Source organism: Solea solea, chromosome 18, assembly GCF_958295425.1.
Source record: "Solea solea chromosome 18, fSolSol10.1, whole genome shotgun sequence".
Lineage (NCBI taxonomy): Eukaryota > Metazoa > Chordata > Actinopteri > Pleuronectiformes > Soleidae > Solea > Solea solea.
Window position 1 is genome coordinate 4,396,918 of NC_081151.1, and position 22,427 is coordinate 4,419,344.

General features: G+C 44.3%; 2 protein-coding genes across 7 annotated transcripts; both read right to left on the reverse strand.

Moving 5' to 3' along the window:
* Positions 1-115: 115 nt before the first annotated feature.
* Positions 116-4,218, reverse strand: adss1 (adenylosuccinate synthase 1). Its single transcript, XM_058615413.1, has 13 exons — positions 3,917-4,218; positions 3,008-3,110; positions 2,856-2,918; positions 2,290-2,340; positions 2,115-2,181; positions 1,932-2,039; positions 1,757-1,838; positions 1,557-1,683; positions 1,325-1,479; positions 810-934; positions 618-715; positions 380-529; positions 116-282 (listed from the first exon to the last, which is right to left on the reverse strand). Exons 1-13 carry the CDS (start codon positions 4,109-4,111, stop codon positions 230-232), a joined length of 1,377 nt encoding a protein of 458 aa, XP_058471396.1. The 5' UTR covers positions 4,112-4,218; the 3' UTR covers positions 116-229.
* A 2,924-nt stretch (positions 4,219-7,142) lies between these two features.
* Positions 7,143-22,088, reverse strand: inf2 (inverted formin 2). 6 transcript variants are annotated; one of them, XM_058615736.1, is made up of 23 exons: positions 21,899-22,086; positions 16,878-17,286; positions 15,934-16,049; positions 15,368-15,527; positions 14,206-14,239; positions 13,886-14,027; positions 13,465-13,597; positions 12,754-13,323; positions 12,013-12,158; positions 11,851-11,912; positions 11,673-11,775; positions 11,499-11,584; positions 11,309-11,409; positions 11,170-11,240; positions 10,978-11,085; positions 10,827-10,897; positions 10,615-10,735; positions 10,358-10,522; positions 10,095-10,197; positions 9,843-9,995; positions 8,748-9,560; positions 8,379-8,432; positions 7,143-7,601 (listed from the first exon to the last, which is right to left on the reverse strand). In XM_058615736.1, the coding sequence occupies exons 2-22, from the start codon at positions 17,269-17,271 to the stop codon at positions 8,380-8,382; spliced, it is 3,705 nt and encodes a 1,234-aa protein (XP_058471719.1). In that variant the 5' UTR covers positions 17,272-17,286; positions 21,899-22,086; the 3' UTR covers positions 7,143-7,601; position 8,379. The 6 variants fall into 6 exon arrangements, 5 of the variants coding, with proteins under 5 accessions (XP_058471719.1, XP_058471720.1, XP_058471718.1 ...); XM_058615737.1 differs by lacking the exon at positions 8,379-8,432; XR_009233783.1 differs by having other exon boundaries at positions 7,560-7,601; positions 8,379-9,560.
* Between the last annotated feature and the right edge of the window lie 339 nt (positions 22,089-22,427).

Below are 22,427 nucleotides of genomic sequence, written 5' to 3' on the forward strand. Positions count from 1 at the left end.
GTGCTACAGACTGACAGTTGTAGTATATTACATCAACTCATAATAATAATAATAATAATAGTGGGAACAAGAATGTTTGGCAGCAACAACAAAAAACAAACATAGCCAACACTGCTCAAAGGCTAAATAACATGTTTTTGTTTATTAACTCATATGAAGACGATCCTTTTAGGTGATGAAACGATGTCTTTGCCTGTGCTTCCATCGAGGGAAGGTGACGGTTTTTCCTTTAGAACATCTGGATCATGCATTCTCTGGACTTTCCAACACCAACCCACTTGACTAAAGATGGAGAAAAAACAGAGAGGAGAGATCAGTTGACAGTTATTATCAAGGCTTTTGGACCTAAAGGTCAGATGTTTTTGTGTGTGAAACTCACTGGGAACTCCGATGTGGTTCTCAATGAAGCGTATGTAGTTTTGTGCCTTGGCTGGGAGGTCGTTCCACTTCCTGGCTGCAGATGTGTCAGTCTTCCAGCCAGGGAAGGTCTCATACTCGACCTCTACTTTGTGCAAAACATCCATGTTGGCTGTGATGATAAGAAACCAATCATTACCATTCATAAATCAACACTGGCACTTCATATTATTATTATTATCATACGTCTGTTAGATTACCTGGAAAATGGGGAATTCTCTTTCCATTGAGTTTATAGGCCACTCCCACTTTAATTTCATCCAGCACATCCAGAATGTCGAGTTTTGTCAAAGCAATGCTGCGGGTGAACGTCACAACATGTGTTAATGTGCTTCAGGGAGTTTCACAAATAAACACAAAATACCCTGTGATGAAGCGCTCCAGCCACTCACGCTGTGAAGCCGTTAATCATGTGCGCGTATCTGACAATGACGAGGTCCAACCATCCGCAACGCCGCTTCCTCCCCGTGGTCACACCCACTTCATGACCCCTTGTCTGCAGCAGCTCTCCTACTGCCTGCAGTAAACCAGAAAAAGAAAAAGTATCATTCATGACTTCAATATCAGATCGTTTTCCAATCCCACATGAGCCTAAAATATATAAGAGTACAATAAAACATGGCATGGGCTGGGAGAGAAAGTTTTAACATCTTGACCTATGTCTTTGACCAGTAATCTTACCCCTGCACACACAGTAAATATATCCCGAACCCAGACTCTGACCCTAAATTTATCCCTGTGAACATGTGACCTGCGTAAGAGGTAAAATGTGGTTGAGCCTGTCTCTCACGAAATTTGACAGCTGCACTCGGTGTGTCAGCCCCTCGACCACAAACACGTACCAGTGAATTACAGAACAGGCCACGTGTCTCCGCTCGTGGTCACAAGTCATTTTAGAGACGCTTACGTTGAGTTGTTCTGTGGGGAATGCACCAATTCCCACCCTGGTGGTGTAGGCCTTTGCCACGCCGTACACATCGCCGATATTCAGCGGGGGGATGCCGAGACCAGTGCACACGCCGCCCACGGTGCAGTTTGATGATGTCACAAAAGGATAGGTGCCTAAAGATTTAAAAAAGGAATTAAATAAACGTGATATTAAATCTAGCGAAATCCAAGAAAAAGGAATAAAAATCTACCAAAGTCAATGTCTAGCAGAGCAGCGTTGGCCCCTTCAACCAGAATTTTCTTCGGAGCTCCATGAAGAGCTTCGTACATGTAGTAGACGCCGTCTCTCACCATCGGCCGCAATCTCTCAGCGTATTCCTGCACGAGACGTCAAAGATTAGAGATTATATCCTGCACGCGCTGACAACAGACAGTGCAGTGAAATGTCTACCTTGAGTTTTTTCAGTTGGTCCTCAACGTCAACTGTCAGGGCTGGATACATGGATTGATACTGGTGGACAAGGTTCTTGAACCTGGAAAAAAAAGAAAAGAAAATCACGACTGTCGTCACGCGTGTGCGGGAAAGTGTTGTAACAATGTTTTCCTACATCTTCCTTCTTCTCTACCTGGTGGAGAAGTCCTTGAAGTCACCCAGGAGGTCACATACACGTAGACCAGTGCGAGAAGCTTTGCTAGAATAAGCCGGTCCAATGCCCTTCTTGGTTGTTCCAATGCTGTCGTAGTAAAACAAAAAGGAGAATTTTAATATTTGTAAAAATACAGTCGTGTAAAAAGCACAGAACCCTTACTTCTTTCCATCTTGTGCCTGTCTCTCAGTTTCCTGTAAGCCATCGACAACCTGGTGGAAGTCAAAGACTGTGGGAAGGGAGGGGAGGGGAGGGGTGACAGTAAATAAATAACACAACTTTCACACACTTAAAAAAAAAAGAAGACACATTCAATAAGTACATAAACTCCACGTACCGATGTGAGCTCTGTCTGAGACGATCAGCCTCTTATCCCAGCCTTTAAGACCTGGTCAGACGATGGAAATCACATCCGTGTGAGACCACGCGACTGTCAGTTAACGTGAGTGCATGTGTGAAAGGTCCAGTGTGGATGAATGAGTGACATCTCAACTATTTTTCACACTAAAATTGGCACATATAACCCAAAATGTTTTTTTTTTTAACCTAATGATCCTAATGGCCTGGGAGATAAAAGCGGCTGAAATGGTGAATTTCTGGCTGAACAGAGAGAAATTAAGCTTGTTCATGCTTGGGTCAAAATGGGTTTATTGGGGTATGATGGTAAGACTACAACAGAGGACTCACTCCTTCCCCTTTCCCAGGGAACCACGGTAGCCTTCACATAAAAGAAAAGACTTCATTCCTCTTTAATTGCTCTGTAAATTTCTGCTGCCAAACCTCATCCAATATGTGCTGATTGCAACGTCCATAAATCAATAGTATTTTCAATTTCTGCCAATAAACCCTGTCAAATAATCTCAAACACAATGGACCTTTCAGTGAAAGTGTCGCTTGACATACCTTTCTTATCATTTTTATCACCTTCCTCAAACAGGCCGGGTAGATGTATGACTACTCCGTTGCCTACGGGAGCGAAGGAAGAGTCAACCGTTAAGATAAACACATGTTCTCTCTGTAAATGCTGCAGATTGGAAGAGGGGTTTACCAATTACCAATGAGTGATATGCTTTTGGTGTTGATGATTCCACTCGGGAGGAGGTGGAAGTCGTACTCCTTGCCGTCCACCACCACCGTGTGTCCTGCGTTGTTGCCGCCCTGCAAGTCAGAGGAGCAGGGGAACACAGTGAAAACACAATCATCGTGAACATGACGGGAGACACCGACGGGCATTGATGAACTTATTTTGCAACAGTTCTGTCCAAGGCAAATGGAGGCCCGCATGACAACTGAGACACATGCACATGCCGGGTCTTATTTTTGTGAGACGGTGCTAAGCCAGCCTCTTCTCAACACACTGAGCTTTTAACAGACTTGGCCGCTGTTTCTGGGTTCTCCCGTCTGTTCCCCCCTGGCTAAGACCTGGCCTTCTCACATATCAAGCCACCATGAGAATGTGACCTCTCTCCAGCCCCCGGCAGGGTGGGGCTCTGCAGGCTCCCCAGAACACTGGGTGCTGCTGGTGCTGTCAGTGGAGTGAGTACAACACTTGTTGGCAGGGCTCAGTGAGAGTGATCTATGATTTCTGAACCAGTGGATAAAACCTGACCTGTTTTGTTGTTGTTTTTTTGTGTGTGTTTATGAACTGAGTGCATCACACACTCAGCCTTCTCTTCTGTTATCTCTCTGCGTTGTGGTGTGAGGCTGTGATGAACTCATGCAGGTCTACATGTTGCACAGAATAATAAAAGAATCACGTCATGTGGCAGTGACAGTTCACCCCGCGTGTGCACACTCAGGAATCACACCCACACTCTTGTTTTCAAGTGTTCCTGAAGTCACAGCACAGTTTCCACCGTGTTGCACCTGTTGCGCGCAAACGTGCCCACAGACTTTCCATCCCAGAATAATAAAGAAAAAACACCATTTATGCATTCAACGACATGCTCCCCGCGGATGTTTACCTGACACCTGCAGACAACGTCCGCCTCAGTCGCCAACAAGTCAACGACCTTGCCTTTGCCCTCGTCTCCCCACTGCGCACCGAGCACCACCGTCGCTTTGTTCCCCACGTCATTGCGCGGCCGCTTCTGTGCCTGTCCACCCGTGGCGGGCTGACTCGTGTTTTTGTGGTCTTTCGCCGACCAGGTGTGCGACATGATGTCTCCGCTCTGTCCGTCCCGGGAAGACTACGCCGTGTGGACTGGTGCTGCTGCTGCCGCTGCTGCTGGTGGTGGTGGTGGCATTGCCATATCTGTACGCTCATAGGCGGTGATGTCAGAGGCAGACGCGCAGGAGTGTGGCTGCGCTCGCGGACCAGTCACTGGGATGGACATTGGACACCGATAGAGGGGTTTACAATAAAGCGTGTTGTGGCTGTGACTATAATTCAATAATCCTCACACAACACGTAGAGTAGCTGCAGCGTACACGCGACGTGAAAAGCAAACGTCCACTATTGTACTTAACTGATAAGTTATCGACCGATGCCAGTTTTTCTATGGCCGATATCAAAGAGGCCACATCAGGTGATAAATATATATATTTGTTTTTCTCTCCATCTTGTAAAATGTGACAGTTTGATAATAATAATAATAATGATAATAATAAACGATAAACACAATTGCTTCACTTAAAGCTGCAGTACGTAACCTTTTTGTTGATATTATTATGTGGCTCTGAAACAATTACTCGATGAATCGATTATTAATCAATTACTACATTTAATCGTCATGTTATTTTTTTAAGCTTTTTCCATGATTGAAACAAGATGTCCGATTGCTTCAGCTTCTTAAATGTGCTACATTTTCTTCACATTTCTTTGCTCCACGTAACAAAGAAATCATTAAAACTGAATCGTTTTGTTTTGACAAACACTGAATAACTGATTAGTCACTAGTCACTCGTTTCTATCGCATGTAAAACAAAGTCATGGCAGTTTCATGCAGCCGTGCTGTGAGGACTCCGCCCACGTTGAGGAGGTACTATATTGTAATGGAAACACACTCTCACTCTCTCTTGCTCTCTCTCTCTGGCATTTTGTGTCCCAACTGGCTTCCAACACTGAAGCAACACACCTGAGGGGTATTCCAGAAAGCGGGTTATGTGAGAACTCTGAGTTTGTTAACCCTGAGATGAGGGAAACTCTGAGTTATCCGTTCCAGAAAGAGAGGTAACTTAAACTCTGGGTCTGTTACTGCGGTAACTTACTCTGTGAACATAACCTGCTCGCTGGCAGGTTTACTATAAGAAACCCAGAGTTTCTACCTGTCTTCTCCCACACGAAGAAAGCAGTTAGACATGGATTGCCCATTCATTAGAAATCCAATCGACATCGAAGCCGTATTTATTAGAAATGCATTACGTCGTGAGAGAATCTTCTGACCCAGATTAGACGTTTTGATTAAAAATAAAAGACAAATTCACATGTGATTTGGTTCTTTATTCTCTAAAAGTACAAAAGCAACAGTCAGGATTTGTAATATAGTTCCAACTATTAACATATTTCACATATTCACCTGTTTCACCATGACAATGCACCCACCTCAACTGGCGTTCAAGTAATAGAATTTACAAGTCTGTTTTTCTGATTTGCCGGTCCAGGTACACCATTTCTTTCTCGGTTTTTTGAATGGTTTTCATTAGGTGCACCCTGTACAACTCTTTTACCGGCAACTCGGAAACATATGGACGACATTTAATTCCTGCAGTTCTACATACAGATTTAACGTGGTAGTGACCGAAAATCTCACTGTGTCAAGCTGTGCTCTAGAAGTTGATGGACCCTCCTCTTGGTGATGCCCAACCATGTTCTGTTGAAGGACAAGAATGTGCTAGTTTGTCCATTATCTATGCTCATCACTTCAGTGTACATGTCAAACTCCAAATTACACTCAAGAATGTAAATGAATATGAATGGATAGAGCAGTGCCAGTAGCTATACATAATATTAAGACACACTTCAGTAGGCCCCTCCGGATCTCTCCCTGTGGCAGCAGACAGCGTCGTCTCCTCCTCCTCATATATATATATATATATATATATATATATATATATATATATATATATATATATATATATATATAAATATATATATATATATATATATATATATATATATATATATATATATATATATATATATATATAAAAGTTTTATTTAAAAAAAAGACACAAGTGTATACTTGCATCTGATGTAGGCACTTGTGTCCTGGGGGGTGACAGGCTCAGATGAGCTTCCCCCGGGGATGCCTTCAGCCACAGGGCGACCCCTGTATTGGCTGAGAGCCAGCTCCTCAGCCTCTGACAGAGGTGGTGGAGGTGGCCCTCCACCCGTTTTTCGGGCCTCTGCCATCTTTCTGTTGGCTGAGCAGAACTCAATGTTTGCAATCTGAATTAATATTTACGTTACGTTTAATAGCCTTAGTCAATTAAAAATAAAAAAATAAATCAAAGTGAGGTGCAATCATAGCCTAGCAAAATATGCCTTACCTTTTTGAATGATGTTTTTATGTTTAATTTTGAGCTGCTTCCAAGTCCTCTTTTCTCCTGTTGGATTGCACCTAAATGAAAAACTCAGATTTCATTCCTACTTATATTCATAACTATAGGCTATGCTATGATCTTACGGTTAAATCTTACGTCAATGGAATAGTACATTCAAACTTACGCGTTGACTCGGGCAGCAATTTTCTCCCATGCGGTCTCTCTCTCCTTCGCTGCTGCAGCTGTGTTGCATTCGCGGCGAAATATGTGCTCATATTCTCCGTAGCCCAGCAAAAGGATCTCCAACTCCTTCGCACTGAAATATGTTGATCTTTTTTTTCTCGGTTGTCATGGTGACTCGTGGTATCGGGGCTCCATTGATGATGGCTTTTTATAGTGGTTGTGCACGCGCGTACCTCGAGGTTAACATACTCAGAGTTGATTGAACTAACTCTGATCAGCTGTTCTGGAACCGGATACTCAGAGTTTCCCGACTCAGAGTAAGTCAACTCAGAGTTCAGGGATAGACTCAGAGTGTGTTGAACCTGCTTTCTGGAATACCCCTCTGATTGTTTGTTAGTGTTTTTGTTTACTGTACAGTGACCTTGGGTTTCGTGAAAGGCCACAGAGTGGGAGTGAAATATTGTTTTTGGTGGCTCTGTGATGCCGCACTATCTTCGTTCACAATTTGGTACAAACACACAATTGAACAATCATTTTTATTAAAATATACTAAACATTAAAAGGTACAATCCATTACATGATGTCAGAGACTTGAATCCTATATGCAAAGCAATAAATATATTTTTCTATGCTATTTTGCTTCAAAGTGTAAAGAGAGTAAATGATCTTGCGCCAAAAGGCGTTGGAAAAGGCTAACGGAAAATCTGATGCATTATTACAACAACTATACAAAACATACAAAGAATATTCATACTTTTTGAACATTTACATAAAGTGACAAATGTTGACATCAACGCTGGGAGGAACCCCAGGCACAGAAGTTCTCTCCTGCATCCTCTTGAGGGCAAGTCAATATACAGTATAATATGTAGTCTCACAGACTAATATATATATATATATATACACACACACTGTAGTCCTTCTTCCAGTTCATAACTTATAATTTTCTTTTGCCTCTCGATCTCCGTTTCCTGGAGTCACCTGTAGGAAACAAAGGCTAAAATGAATGCATGGAATAAAAAGTACTTTTAATATGCCATCATTAAAAACTGCATAAAACTGCTCTTATGGCAGAGACATTTATTCATGATTGTTTGGCATGCAGATATGACTATTTAAATGTTTTTTTTAATGTATTAACAGCACATGTAGCATCTTTCATTACAGTCATGTAAACAAAGCACGCTTTACAGGAAGCACATGAGTGTGTGTGTGTGGGTGTGTGTGTGTTGTTAGAGGATAAAATAAACAACACAAAAAAACAAAACAGTCCCAGTTGCTTATTTAGGGAATGGACAAGGAAATATGGAAGGAAAAAAAGACACCAAAAGTGAAAGCTGTCATGAAACAACTCAGTCCACGATGACTTCACGAGACGCCACACACTGCAAGGCTGCTTGAGGTCAGAACACTGATGTTAGCTCACGGATAAAAGAAGATTAATCATATATATATGTATAGATTAAAAATAGTTTCCCCCGCCCCCCCAGGTTGGACATTTGAATCACCTCAAGACATGTGCATCGGCTCAAATACGGTTCGGGGTTTGTTTTTTTTTGGGGTTTGATAACCACTGCGTTAGAAAAGCGTTAAAGAGAGAGTGAGAGTTAAAAGCCGGACAACACAGACAAATGAAGTCTAGATTCCAGTTAGATCGACAAATGGCGTGTTATTTGTGACAGAGTCGGCGGTGGTTCGAGGTTTTTCGGCAGGATGGTGGTCCTGCTTACTGCTCGCCATCCCATCGATTTGACCTACCTCACTGCAAAACACAGCCCTTTTTATGTTTAGTGTGTCCTTTCCCACTGTTACCTTGTGTGTCAGAGAGTCAAAACGGAGAACAGAGCATTCAAACACACGGACCAGAGACTTCAAAATCCATTCAGTATTTTTGAAACATCTGCAAAATCAGGCTCTAGACACTGCGCTCGCACTCTTTAATAAAAAGGCATGTAGTCACGTACGTCTAAAATAGCCCATGCATAATAATAATTATAATAATGATAATAATAATAAAAAACACAAAAAAATGCAATAAAAACAAAACAAATATAGATTCCCCTTTAAGAGAAGTCAAGAGACTAGCATTCCAAGCATGCGGTTTATTTAGGTTAACTGATCGATTACCTTGTTTATTCTTCTTTTTGTTTCTTTTAAAGAAACTGTGCGATGTTTTGACGTCGGCCTGCGAGGGCTGAGGCACCACTTCAGACACCGGCGGCCCGTCGTGTTCTTCCGGTCCATCTGGGACGTCGCACACTTCGTTGCCCTCGCTCAGTGTGATCACATTACTCTTAGGGCGCGAGTGCTTGAGACTCGTCGCCTCTTCTTGGCTGTACATTCTGGTAATAATGGACTCCCGCTCTTCTCCATTGTCCCCTTTCTCTACAGTCTCGGTCAAATGGCTTAGTTTATTACTCGTCTCGCGTCCTTTTTTATTGCTTTCACTACTCTGAGCAACGTCTGTATTTGGTAAAGGACCGCCCTCGCCGGTGATGTGAGGTGGCGGCTCGTGCACCGGCTTCTCGGGCAGCAGGCTGGCAGTGGCGTCCAGCAGGTCGGAGTCTGAGAGAGAGGATGGGCTGAGGACGCTGGTATCAACGGAATCGGAGGAAAAACCATTTGCGGCGGGATCCCCTTCAACCTGAGGCAGAGGTTGTGACGCCGCAGGCTCCTCCGGGGGTTGTCCTGTCTGCAGCGACGCAGGTCTCTCTGGGTGTGCCTGGCTTGTGAGGGTTGGCTCTTCTGGGAGTGTGTTGGGAGGAGCAGCTGGACTGTCGGACACGGCACTCGGCGGCACCGGCGGAACCTCTCCTGTTGGACTGATGAAACCGTTCATTTCGCCCACGCTGACCTGGTGACCCTCTGTCTGAGGCGTGGTGAGAGTGGAGCTGGTGGCTGATCCTGCGGCTTCTCCTTCTGCAGGCTTGACACTTGCTCCTGTGCGGGGAGAAGGCAGACATGAAGACAATTACTGTTCCAAATGGGATGATATTTTTAGAGCGAGCAGCAATGCTTGACATGAAAAACAGCTTATAAACAAAGGCGAAGAAAAAAAGCAGCAAAGCGATTGGGCAAGCTTAGCGAGATTTAGCGAGGTGGCTTTAACATGCAAAGAAAACGGCCTCAATAAAGCAGCAGGGCTGTGCTGTGGCTCGCAGTTATGTGTCTCAGGAGCGGAGCTGGGAGCTGCAGATGAGGACCACAGTCTCTTGTCCTTACCAGGTGGGCAGGTATCCCTACGCATTTCACTAGAAGGGAGGCTTTCCGAATCGCACCTTGGCCTGGTCTTTCTTAGGCTGAACCCTTTCCTGATATCTGCCAGCAGGTGGTCAATGATGCAGCCGTCATCCTGTGGAACAAAGCCTTTCTTGACTGGCGGAAGAAAGGACAAGAAACACGCGCCAATCAAATGATATCATGATGAGAGAGTTGTTGTGCAGCGAGAGAAAGACAAGGTGTTCACCCACTTACTTATTTTTCCATTCTCTCCCTTCTGTCTCTTGGACTCTTCCTCTGCCAGCTGCTTCTTTCTCTTCTCAGCCTTGGCTGCCAGCTCCCTCCTGGTTTTGTTGTCCTGTGATCATGAGACACAGAGCGTCACTCGCTGCCAAGTACAAACTGTACAAACAGTTTGTTGTGCATCGTTTGGACAGAGAAACATTAACATTTCCATCCAACGAGAACGCCACCGCCGCACAAAGTCACAGACATCCGACAAAGCATCCTCCCCTGACCTTCAGTGCTTTGATGAAAAGCTCCCGGAAAGTCCTTAAGGTTCCAAAGAGATCCTCGAGCGACAGCTGACTCGCATCCTCGCACAAGTAGACCGCCAGCTCACTCCTCTTCTTGTCAATCTCGGCGAACCTTTCGCTGAATGCTCGATACACCTTCATATTTTCCTGGCACAGAGGGAGGGAGAGCGGTCAGGACGTCAACTCAGCTGCCCCAAAACATTACAAAACAACGCACAAAGCAGAAACTATAATCCTACTTCAAGGATTTCCGCATACTGCTCCTTGACCTCTTCAACCGAGTTGGAGACCTTCTTGGCCGTGTCGCTCAGTCGTTTGAGTAAGGTACTTGTTTCAGACTGCAGGGATTCCAGATTAACTCTGGGGACAAAGTGTGCACATTTATTATAATGCGTCGGCTACAGATCACAAACGCCACGAGCTGGAGAAGGTTTAAGAGGTTTTTCTGTACCCTGCTGCTTTTTCACAGATCTCCATATCGTCTGGCAGCGCCAACAGCTCCGGGTGGTTCGCCTCTGCTTCCTTTGGAAAACAACCCACACAATAGGGTAACTATCAGGTTAATGATTCAAAGTATTGGCAGCTGCCAAGCGGAACAGTACCTCCAGGATGTGATGAAGCAGTGTAATGCGGCTCTTGTTGGCCCTGGTCTCTGTGAGTTTGAGCAGAGAGCTGATCTTGAAACCCTCTGCATTCCCCGTGTGACTTCCCTGCAAGTAGAACCAGGATTAAACATTTCTTACCAGACGTCACAAAACACAAATGAGGGAAAAAAAAGAAAGAGGCATAATTACATAATTGAGAAAATTCCCGACGTCAAGGATGAGCCTGCAGAAACTGGGTACGAGCGTGCTCACCCTAAGAGCTGAGAAACATCTGGTTAGTTTTTCGCTATTTAAACAAGATACAGCTGAGGATCTTTGCTGTACTCACACTGGCAGGCCTCCTCCACCAGCTTGACCTTTGGCATGAGTGTGTCCAGCACTGATGACGTCTCCTCGCACAACAGCATACATTCAATCCTCAGCTGATAACTGCAAGGGAGCAAAAGGATCTACTGAGCCTAGAAGTATGCATCATGAACTCCGCATGATCACGACAAACATAAACAACAGCGCGTTACCACGGCAAGTCGAGGAGCGTGGTGTAGAAGCGGTCGACGTTAGCAAGCTTGCTTCTTTCTCCTTGGAAGGACTTCAAATTATCGATCTACATTTAAAGACAAAACAAGACTCAATACACAGGATCATTTTTTTTTTTAAAGTGTAGATCATTTTTCATACAAACGGAGACCGACCTCGTGCTTCTCTGGCAGTAGCTTCAGGAGTTGTTTCAACACCTCCACATCAAACCGAGTCCTGTCCCCTTTCTGAATCATGGCTGCAAAGTCCTCATTTGTACTGGACGGTGAAAAACGAAACATTAAAACGTGGAATCGCGACACTGTACTAAATAATCAAAGTGCAAAATCTCACCATTTGAACTGCTTTAGAAATATGTTCAGGTTCAAGTTTTTCTTTGGATCAATGAATGTGATCTATTGACAAAAGAGGGAACGTTTGGTGAAACGGCTTTGAAAAAAATCAGGTGTTTTTGCTCCTGAAGGAGCCGTGGTGTCGAGTGTTGACCAAGCACACCTCTTTAGGCTCCTTCTTGACAGGAGCAGCTGCCCCCTTGTCTTTGTGCTCGGTCACCGGGAGACAGAACAGCTGCTCGATGCTGCTGTAGTCCGGCTCGCGAGGAGGAGGCTCTTTCTGAACCGAGGCCCACATGGAGGGACCATCTGTGTGGAGGAAGACGGGTTACCTGTCGCTAGCTTATGCGTCCGTTTCTATCGACATAACTCATTTAAAAACACGCTGCAATAAATAACAACAATTCATGACACATTGGACTGGTTTAGCTTTCAGATGGAGAGTTACACTGCAAAAACTCAAAAACTTCTAGTCAAAATATCATCATCATCATCATCATCATCACACTTAATATAAGACAAAATCACCTGATTATAATAATAAAAATAACAACCTTCCTTTTTAACAGGAATAAAAACTCACTGAGATTAATAATCTCTTTTGCAAGTGTCCTGGCCGAGGCAGCAGTACATAAGGGTTAGGATAAAAATAACGTTGTGTGCGAGTGTATATATAAAATCACAAGTTATTGAATAGAATCAATAAAGTGCATTTAGACCAAACATCTACAGCCATATGTTTCTGCCTCTAATCCCTGAAGAGGACAGATTTAAGATCCAAATGTGATTTCCTAGCAACATAAAAGTTAAATAAAAGTAAAAAAAAAAAAGACATATCAAAGTGATCTTGTCACTTTAAATTACAAACTTATATTCAAAAGAGCAGTTTTTTTAATCCACTCACCAGTGACGGCTCGGAGTTTCTGCCAGTTGAGCTTTTTCATCCTGAGAGTGGGACATCGGTTTGTTTTCGCAGGTGCAGTGCAGCCCAGGAACTGGCTACTCTGAGCCACTATCATGCCCGGGGGAGGAGGAGGTGGAGGTGGCATGCCGGGTAAAGGAGGCGGCGGTGGTGGTCCTCCCATCCCTGGTAGCGCCGGTGGAGGAGGTGGAGGAGGAGGTATGCCTGGTCCAAAGGGCAGTGGCATGCCAGGTAAGGGAGGAGGTGGTGGAGGGCCACCAAACCCTCCAGGTAGAGGTGGCGGCGGCGGCGGTGGTGGTGGTGGTGGTGGGGGCGGACACCTGTTAGATGGTAGAGGTGGTGGTGGGGGTGGAGGAGGAGGAGGTGGTGGGACACAGAGTGGCTTCTGAGGGGACGCTGCGGTGCACGTGTCTGGCTGCCTTTTATCCAGATCAGTTTGCACCGCCTTATCCAGTCTGACGGGTCGCCCGTCCACTTCATGACACACCTCACGGCTCTTGTCTTTGGAGAAGAGCAGCCGCTGCATGATCCTCTCACACGACTCCATTTGAGCTGCAGCACAGATCAAACACACAAAACGCTGTGGTCGGTTGTCTGAGATAAATCCTCCCCACTTTACACATTAAGAACTTAGCTTCTCTTCCTCTAGTATCGATCTATGGTAAAAGTATTGCTGCATCAGTGGTGACTCACAGTCCTGGGCCAGCAGGAAGGCTCTGTTGGTAATGGCCTCCAGAGCCAGCCAGATATCGGAGCGACTGGGACCCAGCACCAACAGTGTCTGCAGGATGGACAGCAGCTGCAGAGAGGCTGGCGAGCTGCTCACCTGAATACACACAGATGCTTATGGACAAATCCAGAAGTTACAGTTACAAGAAAAAGGAAGAAAACATTTTTTTATCCCTGCAAAGGAGATTATGTTTTCTCTAGTTTCTATATGGGGACAATCTCATTTCCAATCCAATCCAATCCTACTTTATTTATAAACCACTTTATAAAAACAACAACAGCTGTACATCAGAGATAAACTAAACAAATAAAACATAAAAAAAAATGTGCGACCTGAATTCCAAAGTAGATAAGTGATAAAGTCAGCCGCACAGCCGGCTCTCACCTTGCTGAAGAGTGTCGTAAAGACCTCCAGGTGATTGCTCATGTCTATGCCGCCGTACACCCGCAGCAGCTCCTCCTCATCTTCAGCCATTGCCTCTTCAAAAGCTTCACATTGAATCATCAAGTCTTCATCCTCCTGCTCCCTGTGCACCCCACATCACATCACGTTTAAATCAATAAAAATCTAAAAGGGTCTTTGCTAAAATGACTGTAATTATTGACAGGCAGACATTTTCTTCTTAAACGCACCAGTGATTATGGACTTGGAATTATTCACTGTGTAAGGGCATCAACATTTGAACAACTGAAGGGAGGCCTCACCTTAACTTTGGCAGAATGTCAAGTAACTGAAGTCCTGTAAGACAACGACAAACACAGCTCTGAGTATCTCCAAAAATGGATCACACGTCTCTTTCCTGTGTCAAATATCACTTTTTTTCCACAGGTGAGCAATCACAGAGGAGGAGTGGCCAATCAGATGTCTGATTGGTCCAAGGTGGACCAATCAGCATTTTAGTGCACGTGAGGTGGTCTGTGTTTGTTTAGGAATGTATCAGGAGTGCCCACACTTCCACACAGGTTGGTAGTTCAGTGGGTAACACCTGTACCTCACAGGGAAGAGATCCTGAGTTCAAGTCCAGGTTCAGGCTGTTTTTTTTTTTCTTCTAGTCTGGATTATTTAGCGACAGCACTGCTACAACAAACTCTGCCGCTGTATTTCAGTCCAGTGACTGTGTCAGAAACTGTGTGTAAAAAGAAGTCACAGCAGTTTCTTGCAGCCGTGCAGTGACGACTCCGCCCACGTTGAGTAGGTACTTTTCTGTGGTGGAAACGAGCTGCGACCAAAGGTGTAAAAGGTGCTATAGAGGAGGAGATTTTGAATGAATGTTTACTGAGAGGACAAAGGGAGGACAAGAAAGGTGATCTCTTGGTCCGACAGTTAAGATGAAGATTAGATTAGAGAATGGAACTGCCAATTGTGTGAAAGAAAATACGACAGTGTCAGAAACACAGGAAAATCCGACGTCGCGTGACACGTTCTTCTGTCCGTCGCTGTCGCGCGACACATTTTAAAGCGCTGCTCGACAGAAGTACGAATCAGGGAATATTCTGCTAGAGGAAGCAGATGGACGCCTAGAGAGTTGTTTGCAATGGCATATCACTAATCAGTGTGATTTAATCAGTGTTAACAGCATTCTCTCTAAAACTGAAGGGTTGTATAGCCGCTGATGATGTCTTCTACACTTTGTTTAGTTCCCCGGCAAATTATTAAATTAAGTGAATGAGGTCATTAGTCCTATTCTTAGACAGACCCAGTAGTTTGTAAGAAGTAGAGGTCCTAATGATTGCCTGCTTTCCCTCCTGCATTCACTTACAGGGGGGGGGCTGTTTACCGCTGTGTGACCTGTGCTCATAATCGTGTGATTCCAGGCTAAGGACCGACGACTGTGAAGCCGAGCAGCTGAATAAAGGGGGGACCCACCGACAAACTCCTTTCTCATCTTATCTCTCTGCCTGAGGTCGTCCGATCCAAAAATGAGGGCGTTGATGACACTGAGGAGCGTGACCATGTAGGGGACGTTGTCCGTCGAATGCAGCTCGTTCATGATCACACTGAAGCGATACTGCTGCGTCTTCACGCCCTGTGGGGAAAACACAAAAAACATCAAAACACAAAAAAATCAGGGACAGTGTTAGGAATAGAATGAGTGTGACTGTCATTCTGTGAATCATTTGTTTTTACACACAAAACCGCCAGTAGAGGGCACTCTATTCGTCAAAAATACATGAGGTAAATCCACACAGCAACTTCTGTTTTTAAAGTAATTGTCAAATAATTTGATATTCTGACACTGGGAGGAACTATGATCCCAACAGGAGTGAAAACTCTGGTTTGTAAGTTAATAAATGCCCTTCTTTAGTAAAAGCTTTTATGAGATGACACGGGCAGGAGAGGAATGCCAAAGACAGCACTGAGCTGGACTTAAGCCAAAGGTTGAATGATAAAAATGACAAAATGACTCTACTTTTGCAGAGTCACCCACTCGCCTTATAATGGTCCAGGGCATCCAGAGCCAGCCGATGTCCGTCTGCTGAGAACATGCTCAGGGCTGCGAGGAGCTCAAACACCTGCTTCTTCACCATGGTGTTGGAAGTATCCAAGGCTGTGGGGCACCATGAACACGCATCATTAAAGTCCCGCATGCTCATACTCATGTAAACTCTCTTGCTCTCTCGGGAAGCATTTTGCTCCTTCTCTGCTGCTCTCTGGGCCCAGATGAGATGTTTTTGAGTAACTCATCTTGAACTTTGCTCTCTGGGACGTGGTGTTTTAGATAAAACACGCTACATTTTTAAGGACGTGCCGAAACAACCCTAAATGAGTCATCTCTCTCTCTCTCTCTCTCTCTCTCCCTCTCTATGAAAGGGTGAGCACATTGAGAAGTCACAGAGAACAATGACACAAAAATGACCAATTAAATATCATGCATTTTCTGGTAAATTAATTATTTGCAAATTACTATTTATTTTCTGAAGTGTCTGGGCCACACTTTTCCCAAGCAATACTATTCCTCTAACCCAGGGGTGTCAAACAGAACCGGCTCACCAGAGGGTCCAATCCAGCCCGCAGGATGAATTAGTTAAAATTTCACACTGATTAGAATCTAATTACAGTGTGAAATACTATATTTTTCACTTCCAGATGCCTGTAACTAAATGTTTGTGCCTTCATAGAGCCCCTGTGATCTGTCAGGTTGTGATGCACATGTGTGAATGGTAAATTTAGACATAATATTGTTGAAATTGCACTTATTTTTCCCTCAAGAAATGTCAAAAAAGATACTTCATTGAATGTAGAACAAGGGAAAACAAATTCAGAGTTCTTGTTGTATGTGGCCCCTGAACTAAAATGAGTCTAACCTCTAAATCAGATAAAGAATTACATGATGAAATAATGTGACAGTGTTTTTCCTGACGCAAAGGTAGCCGACCTTGTGAGAGCTTCCGAATGTATCCCTCATTGTCTATAATGAAGTGAATCCCGGCAGAGGAGTTCATAACTGCCCGGACGCAGCTGACGCACGTGAGCTGCAGCAGGGCGTCTGCAATGCGAGAGCATCCTCTCCCCGAGAGGCGATCCAGGGCCTCGAGGAGCAGATCCAGCCCACTCAGCTCCAGGAACTGGACCATCCATGTCTGGTCACTGCCTTCCAGGCGACGCCTCAGCCCTGAGTAGTTGACCACAGTGGGAACTTGCAGCAGTCTGATGCACAACTCTGGGTCGGCACTTTCCAGATTGGCCTCCTGCGGGGTGTCAGAGTCCTGCGAGGAGCCCAGGCGATCCCTGACTGCCGCCCACTTCTTTTTCCCAGACTTTCCCGACATGATGGTGGGTTAGGACTGTGAGGAAAAGAGGGAAAGAATGTTAGCGGTGAAGCTGAAAACAGACATTTTCCAGGCACCAGTCATCCAAAAAAAAATTATGCCTAAATTGGACAGCAGATGGTGTCTGTTTTCACCGACATCTAAGGATTATTGCCCAGTATACAGCGTCGACATTGCTATCCAGACCACAGGAAGCAGGCCAAAACAAGACCTTATCAGAAAGGAAAACAGAATGGGAAATGATGGCGCTGCAGTTAGTGGATAATGGGATGTCAGCAGTCATCAACAGCGCTGTAAAACATTCCAACTAAATCCTGCTTGAAAGACAAGTGAATGGCTGTCATCGACAGCACAAAGCCAGACTCAGTGTTGCATGGACAGAGTGCATCACAATTTAAATCCACTTTAAAGGTCATTACTAGGATGTCACCACTGGACAAAGTGCACATTCACGAGACACACGTGTGACACACAGCAGGCACGGACGCTTTCCCGATCACAACAGCATATGTTACACTCAATGGACGCACGCGCTGATCCCAACAAGTGCCCTTTGCTGGTGAATCCCCAGAGTGCAGCACTCTCCTGTACCAACCTGTCTAATGCCAGATGTTCTTAAAAAACATCCACTGCCTTGTTACCAACAAGTGCAAGCATATTCATGCACTGTGGTATTCACACACTAGTGTAGATATGGGCAACTCCAGAAAGTCCAGTTCTCTATGGTCTATCGACAACTCTTTTTCCTCTATTACTATTATATACTATCTATACTATTTATTTTCTGAAGTGTCTGCGCCACACTTTTCCCAAGCACTACTATTCCTCTAACCCAGGGGTGTCAAACATATGGCCTGCGGGCCAGAACCGGCCCACCAGAGGGTCCAATCCGGCCCGCAGGATGAAATTGTTAAAAATTTCACACTGATCAGAATCTAATCATAGTGTGAAATACCATATTTTTCACTTCCAGATACCTGTGACTAAATGTTTGTGCTTTCATAGATCCACTGTGATCTGTCAGGTTGTGATGCACATGTGTGAATGGTAAATTTAGGCATAATATTGTTGAAATTGAACTTACTTTTCCTCAAGAAATATCAAAAAGATATTTCATTGAATGTAAAACAAGGGGAAAGTTCTTGTTAGGTTATTATGTTATTATTTTACTATTATTATTATTTTACTCAGATCTCAAGTAAAAGGTTCTGAGTGTAGATATGGGCAACTCCCGGAAGTCCAGTTTCCTATATCTACACTACTTTTTCCTGTATGCCGTATGTTGGGTGGGTCGCACGTTAAATGGGAGTGACACAGTGTGAGTGGTTTGCCTGTCTCTTGCTGAATGTGATGACTTCATACTTGGCAAAGATAAGATATACACGAGGCATTGAGTGATGAGTACACAGCAAACACAATGTTTTGATTAAAAAGGTCATTCAGAAAGACACCGACTGGAAGGAATCTAAACATTTATCACATTCTGCGTGGTGCACGGGCCCCGTTTGGGTATAGTGCATCTTCACTGCTTCACGTATAGGTTCTACATGTCGTTCTACAGCTTGGTAAACAAAAAAAGAAAAGAAAACATTACAACCTGTAATTCAAAGAGAACAGAGGTGATGATTTGTGGAAAAACCTGACGAATTGGATTTCTATTCAGTCTGAGTAGACTAAAGGGTAAAATGACACTTTTCTGCTTCCCCAGATTCTGGTGGTGTTTGTCAGCTGTTACTGCCACATCTAATCCTGCTCCCTGTATGAGTGTGTTACCGTGGCAGCAAGCAGGCAGACAATGGTGATGTTTTTTTTTACAATAGGCTTTTCAAAGGGCTATATTCAGAGAAAGGATGGGATGCTCCCTGCCCCCTTTCGGTCTAGAGTAAGAGTTATGCTCGACAATGATTCAAACACTTTCTGATGTGGGAGCACATTGTGCTGCCATTGTCAGTGCAAGCAGGGGTGAAACGCTGCAAGTCGGCGCTTGTGATCTTGAGAAATCTCACGATGATTAACAGTTATGGAACTATCGGGATGAAAATGCACTGTGAATTCGACTTCCTGTGAAGAAATAGACTAATGACTAAGACACTTGTGGGAGTGTGCGTTCAATTTTCCGAGGGAAGGAAAAGGATTTCCTGGGAAAGGAAACTTGGCCTAAGAGAAGCATGCAGTTGTGGCAGCTCATGTTCCTCTTTTGAAATGGTCATAAAGGTATGGTCTTCATGTCGAGGGGTAACTGCGTTCACGGTTAAAAATCCGTCAAAGATCGACATTAGAGTGAAAAGATTTGCTATTTCTTTTGTTCCCTCCTTTAATGAAAGCAAACTTTCACCGGCGCACAAGGTCTGCCAGAGCTCCCACATGCACTGCTAATAACAGGCTGATTCACCGCACACAGGACAAGCCTACTCATCTGTCCTTTGGCTGAGCCTCCCACACAACTGCCCACTCCTATTGTGTACAGCGTCAACACTTATGAGCAAGCAGAAACATCGCCACTGATTTACTTCCTCTCGAAGCATATGCACAGGGAAATTGATTTGATTTTTTCCGTCTACAAATCCACTTTCAGCAAAGCCGAGATGAGATGGTAAAATAAGTGCCACAAGGGGGAGTCTGCATCTTTCCAGTTATTCCAGGACCTTCTGATTGATAATAATTAGCGGTGCTAATCACAGGGTACCTCACGATACGATACATGGTCCACGATACCAATAATATCACGATACAACGATTCTGTGATCGTCATATGTGTGATATAACATATTGCAAGACAATCCTATAGCGATACATCGCGGTATCTGTCTAAACTGAAGAAGACAAAGCATCTGTGAAAGGTTAAAAGTGCAGGATTTCTCTATTTATTCACAACATAGTGAACAAAGTGCATGAAGTCTGTTGCCTGGTTTCCACTGGCTCGACTCGCCTCGGCATGGCACAGTTAAGTTGTGTTTCCACTAGCATAGTACCTGGTACCAGGTGCTTTTTTAGTACCTGCTCTGGCGAGGTTCCAAGCACGCGAGTAGGTAAGCTATCCCTTATGAAAAAAACTTAAACACACTGGCTATTCTGCCTCTGCAAATGACATATTCTAAATCTCAGAAACCAAACTTTCTTTTGTTTTTCAGCAATAATACACATGTGGGAGTCATAGCAGGTCTCACTGCCGTCTTGTAGACCTTCCCTTTCACTTTTGCTGCTGTCCTTCTGTCACACATGACCACTGACAATCCATCCTGTCGTTGAACCAGAATCAGTGAACGGTTAATTAACATCAAGCCTGTATCTTGTATTTGTATTCTGTAACGGAACGGCAAAATGAATTTCAGTGAAAACTGATAATAAAGTTGCATCGTATCTTGTCCGCCCACTCCACCCTGTCTTCCCTCTCGGCTTCACCTCTCGTGTGCACTGTCCACTGCTTTGAATGGTTGACCCCAGGTATTTTAACTCATCCACTGTCTCTACCACCTGTCATTCACACACAGGTATTCTGTCTTGCTCCTGCTGACTTTCATTCCTCTTGTCTCCTGTGCAGACCTCCACCTCTCCAGGCTCTCTTGCTCAAGTGCCTCCTACTCTCATTGAAGATTACAATATCATCTGCAAACAACATAATCCACGGTGACGCTTGCCTGACCTCATCTGTCGACCTGTCTATCGCCATTGCAAACAAGAAGGAGCTCAGCGCTGATCCCTGATGTAATTCTACCATCAACTGCCCTCATGCACATCCTGCACCACCTTCACATACTTATCTGCCACTCCCGACTTCTCCATACAATACCCTGACCATACACTGCTTAGCCTGAGTAATAACCTAATACAGCATTTGTAGAATAAATATAATAAAGAACATCTGCTACTCATTTTACCACCCTCCAACCCTCCCCTCCATTGCTGTGTAAGGGAGTGACCACAGTACAGTGCCTGGAAAGTCTAAAACACATTTTTGGAATGTATTAGTTTTGGTTTACTCCCACAATCTGTAAGGATGTCTTCACTTATAAGACATAAGTTCTGTTCCAGCTGCACGTTGACGTTGAAGCACTATACATTGTTCCTTTGCACTGAACATTGTTCCTTTTTTTTTATTACCTGTACTATTTTACGTACTTGACACTTGGTTGCTGCTATAATTTCGTTGTACATGTGCAATGACAATTAAAGGTTTCGGTTTCTGATTCTTCTGATTCTGGAGCAGAGGTGACGCTCCATATGGTCCCACGCAGCACAGACTTCATAAAAACTGCAACTCTGCAGTTCAAGTGGTTTTTGCAGCACCGTTTTTTTCTCCCCTCACCACAGCCGAGTTACTCCCTTCTTTCTGTCCAGAGCTTGTGTCCAATATCTCCACGATGGATCGACAACACCGTGACAGTGGGGAACTGTTATCAGGCTGCTTAATAAGACATATGCCCACCGTGATGAAACAGGACGAGACACTAGCGGAGCAATACCGCGACTTATTAGAGCTGCGGTTGTTGTCCCCCAACGCCACCGTTCACATAACCGAAAAGACACGTAATGACAACACTGATAACCACGTTACTACATGTCAACTATGAATAAATGCACTGTCGCACCGTTATAGATTATCAAGACACTGAGTGTGATGCCTCACCTGGTTTTAGTCCATAAATGTGCACGCGTCCACTGGTGTCTTTCAGGTGGACCGACACTCTGCAGTCATCTACACTCAACCTGCCGACAGACGACACATGTGGCAGTTCACAGGTCTGTCAATGATGCAGGCTTTCTTTAATTTGCTATGGCCCCACAGCTTCCCCACTCACTTGTGAGGAGACGGACAAGCGTCAACGTAGCTTTACTGAGCTAGCAACATCCGGTGACACGTTTCAGAATAAAACATAAGCTTTTATGGCTCAAGTTCGGTTCTCAAACTTAACGCTGCCAAAACACATAGTATTCAGTAATTGTCGTCGCAAATTACATTTAGAAAAATAAGACTACATTCAACTGGCGTATCGAATTTGCAAGATATGAGGAACTCAGCTTACTAGCTAAGAGAAAACCCTCCCAGTAATAAAGCTAACACTCCTGAAAATAAATGACAGTCAATGCAGTATTAAAAACACAACAATAATCATAAAAACACAACTATAATCATAAAAACACAACACAAACACAGA

Coding starts and splice junctions, on each gene's coding strand:
- adss1 (XM_058615413.1), bottom strand. CDS start 4,111: ATGTCGCACACCTGGTCGGCGAAAGACCACAAAAACACGAGTCAGCCC. Junction 2,919..3,007: donor CAAAAGCATATCACTCATTG/GTAATTGGTAAA, acceptor TCGCTCCCGTAG/GCAACGGAGTAGTCATACAT. Junction 283..379: donor GAACCACATCGGAGTTCCCA/GTGAGTTTCACA, acceptor CTCCATCTTTAG/TCAAGTGGGTTGGTGTTGGA.
- inf2 (XM_058615735.1), bottom strand. CDS start 17,271: ATGTCGGGAAAGTCTGGGAAAAAGAAGTGGGCGGCAGTCAGGGATCGC. Junction 11,086..11,169: donor TCGGGAATTTTCTCAATTAT/GTAATTATGCCT, acceptor TTCTACTTGCAG/GGAAGTCACACGGGGAATGC. Junction 10,198..10,357: donor TTTTCATCAAAGCACTGAAG/GTCAGGGGAGGA, acceptor TCATGATCACAG/GACAACAAAACCAGGAGGGA.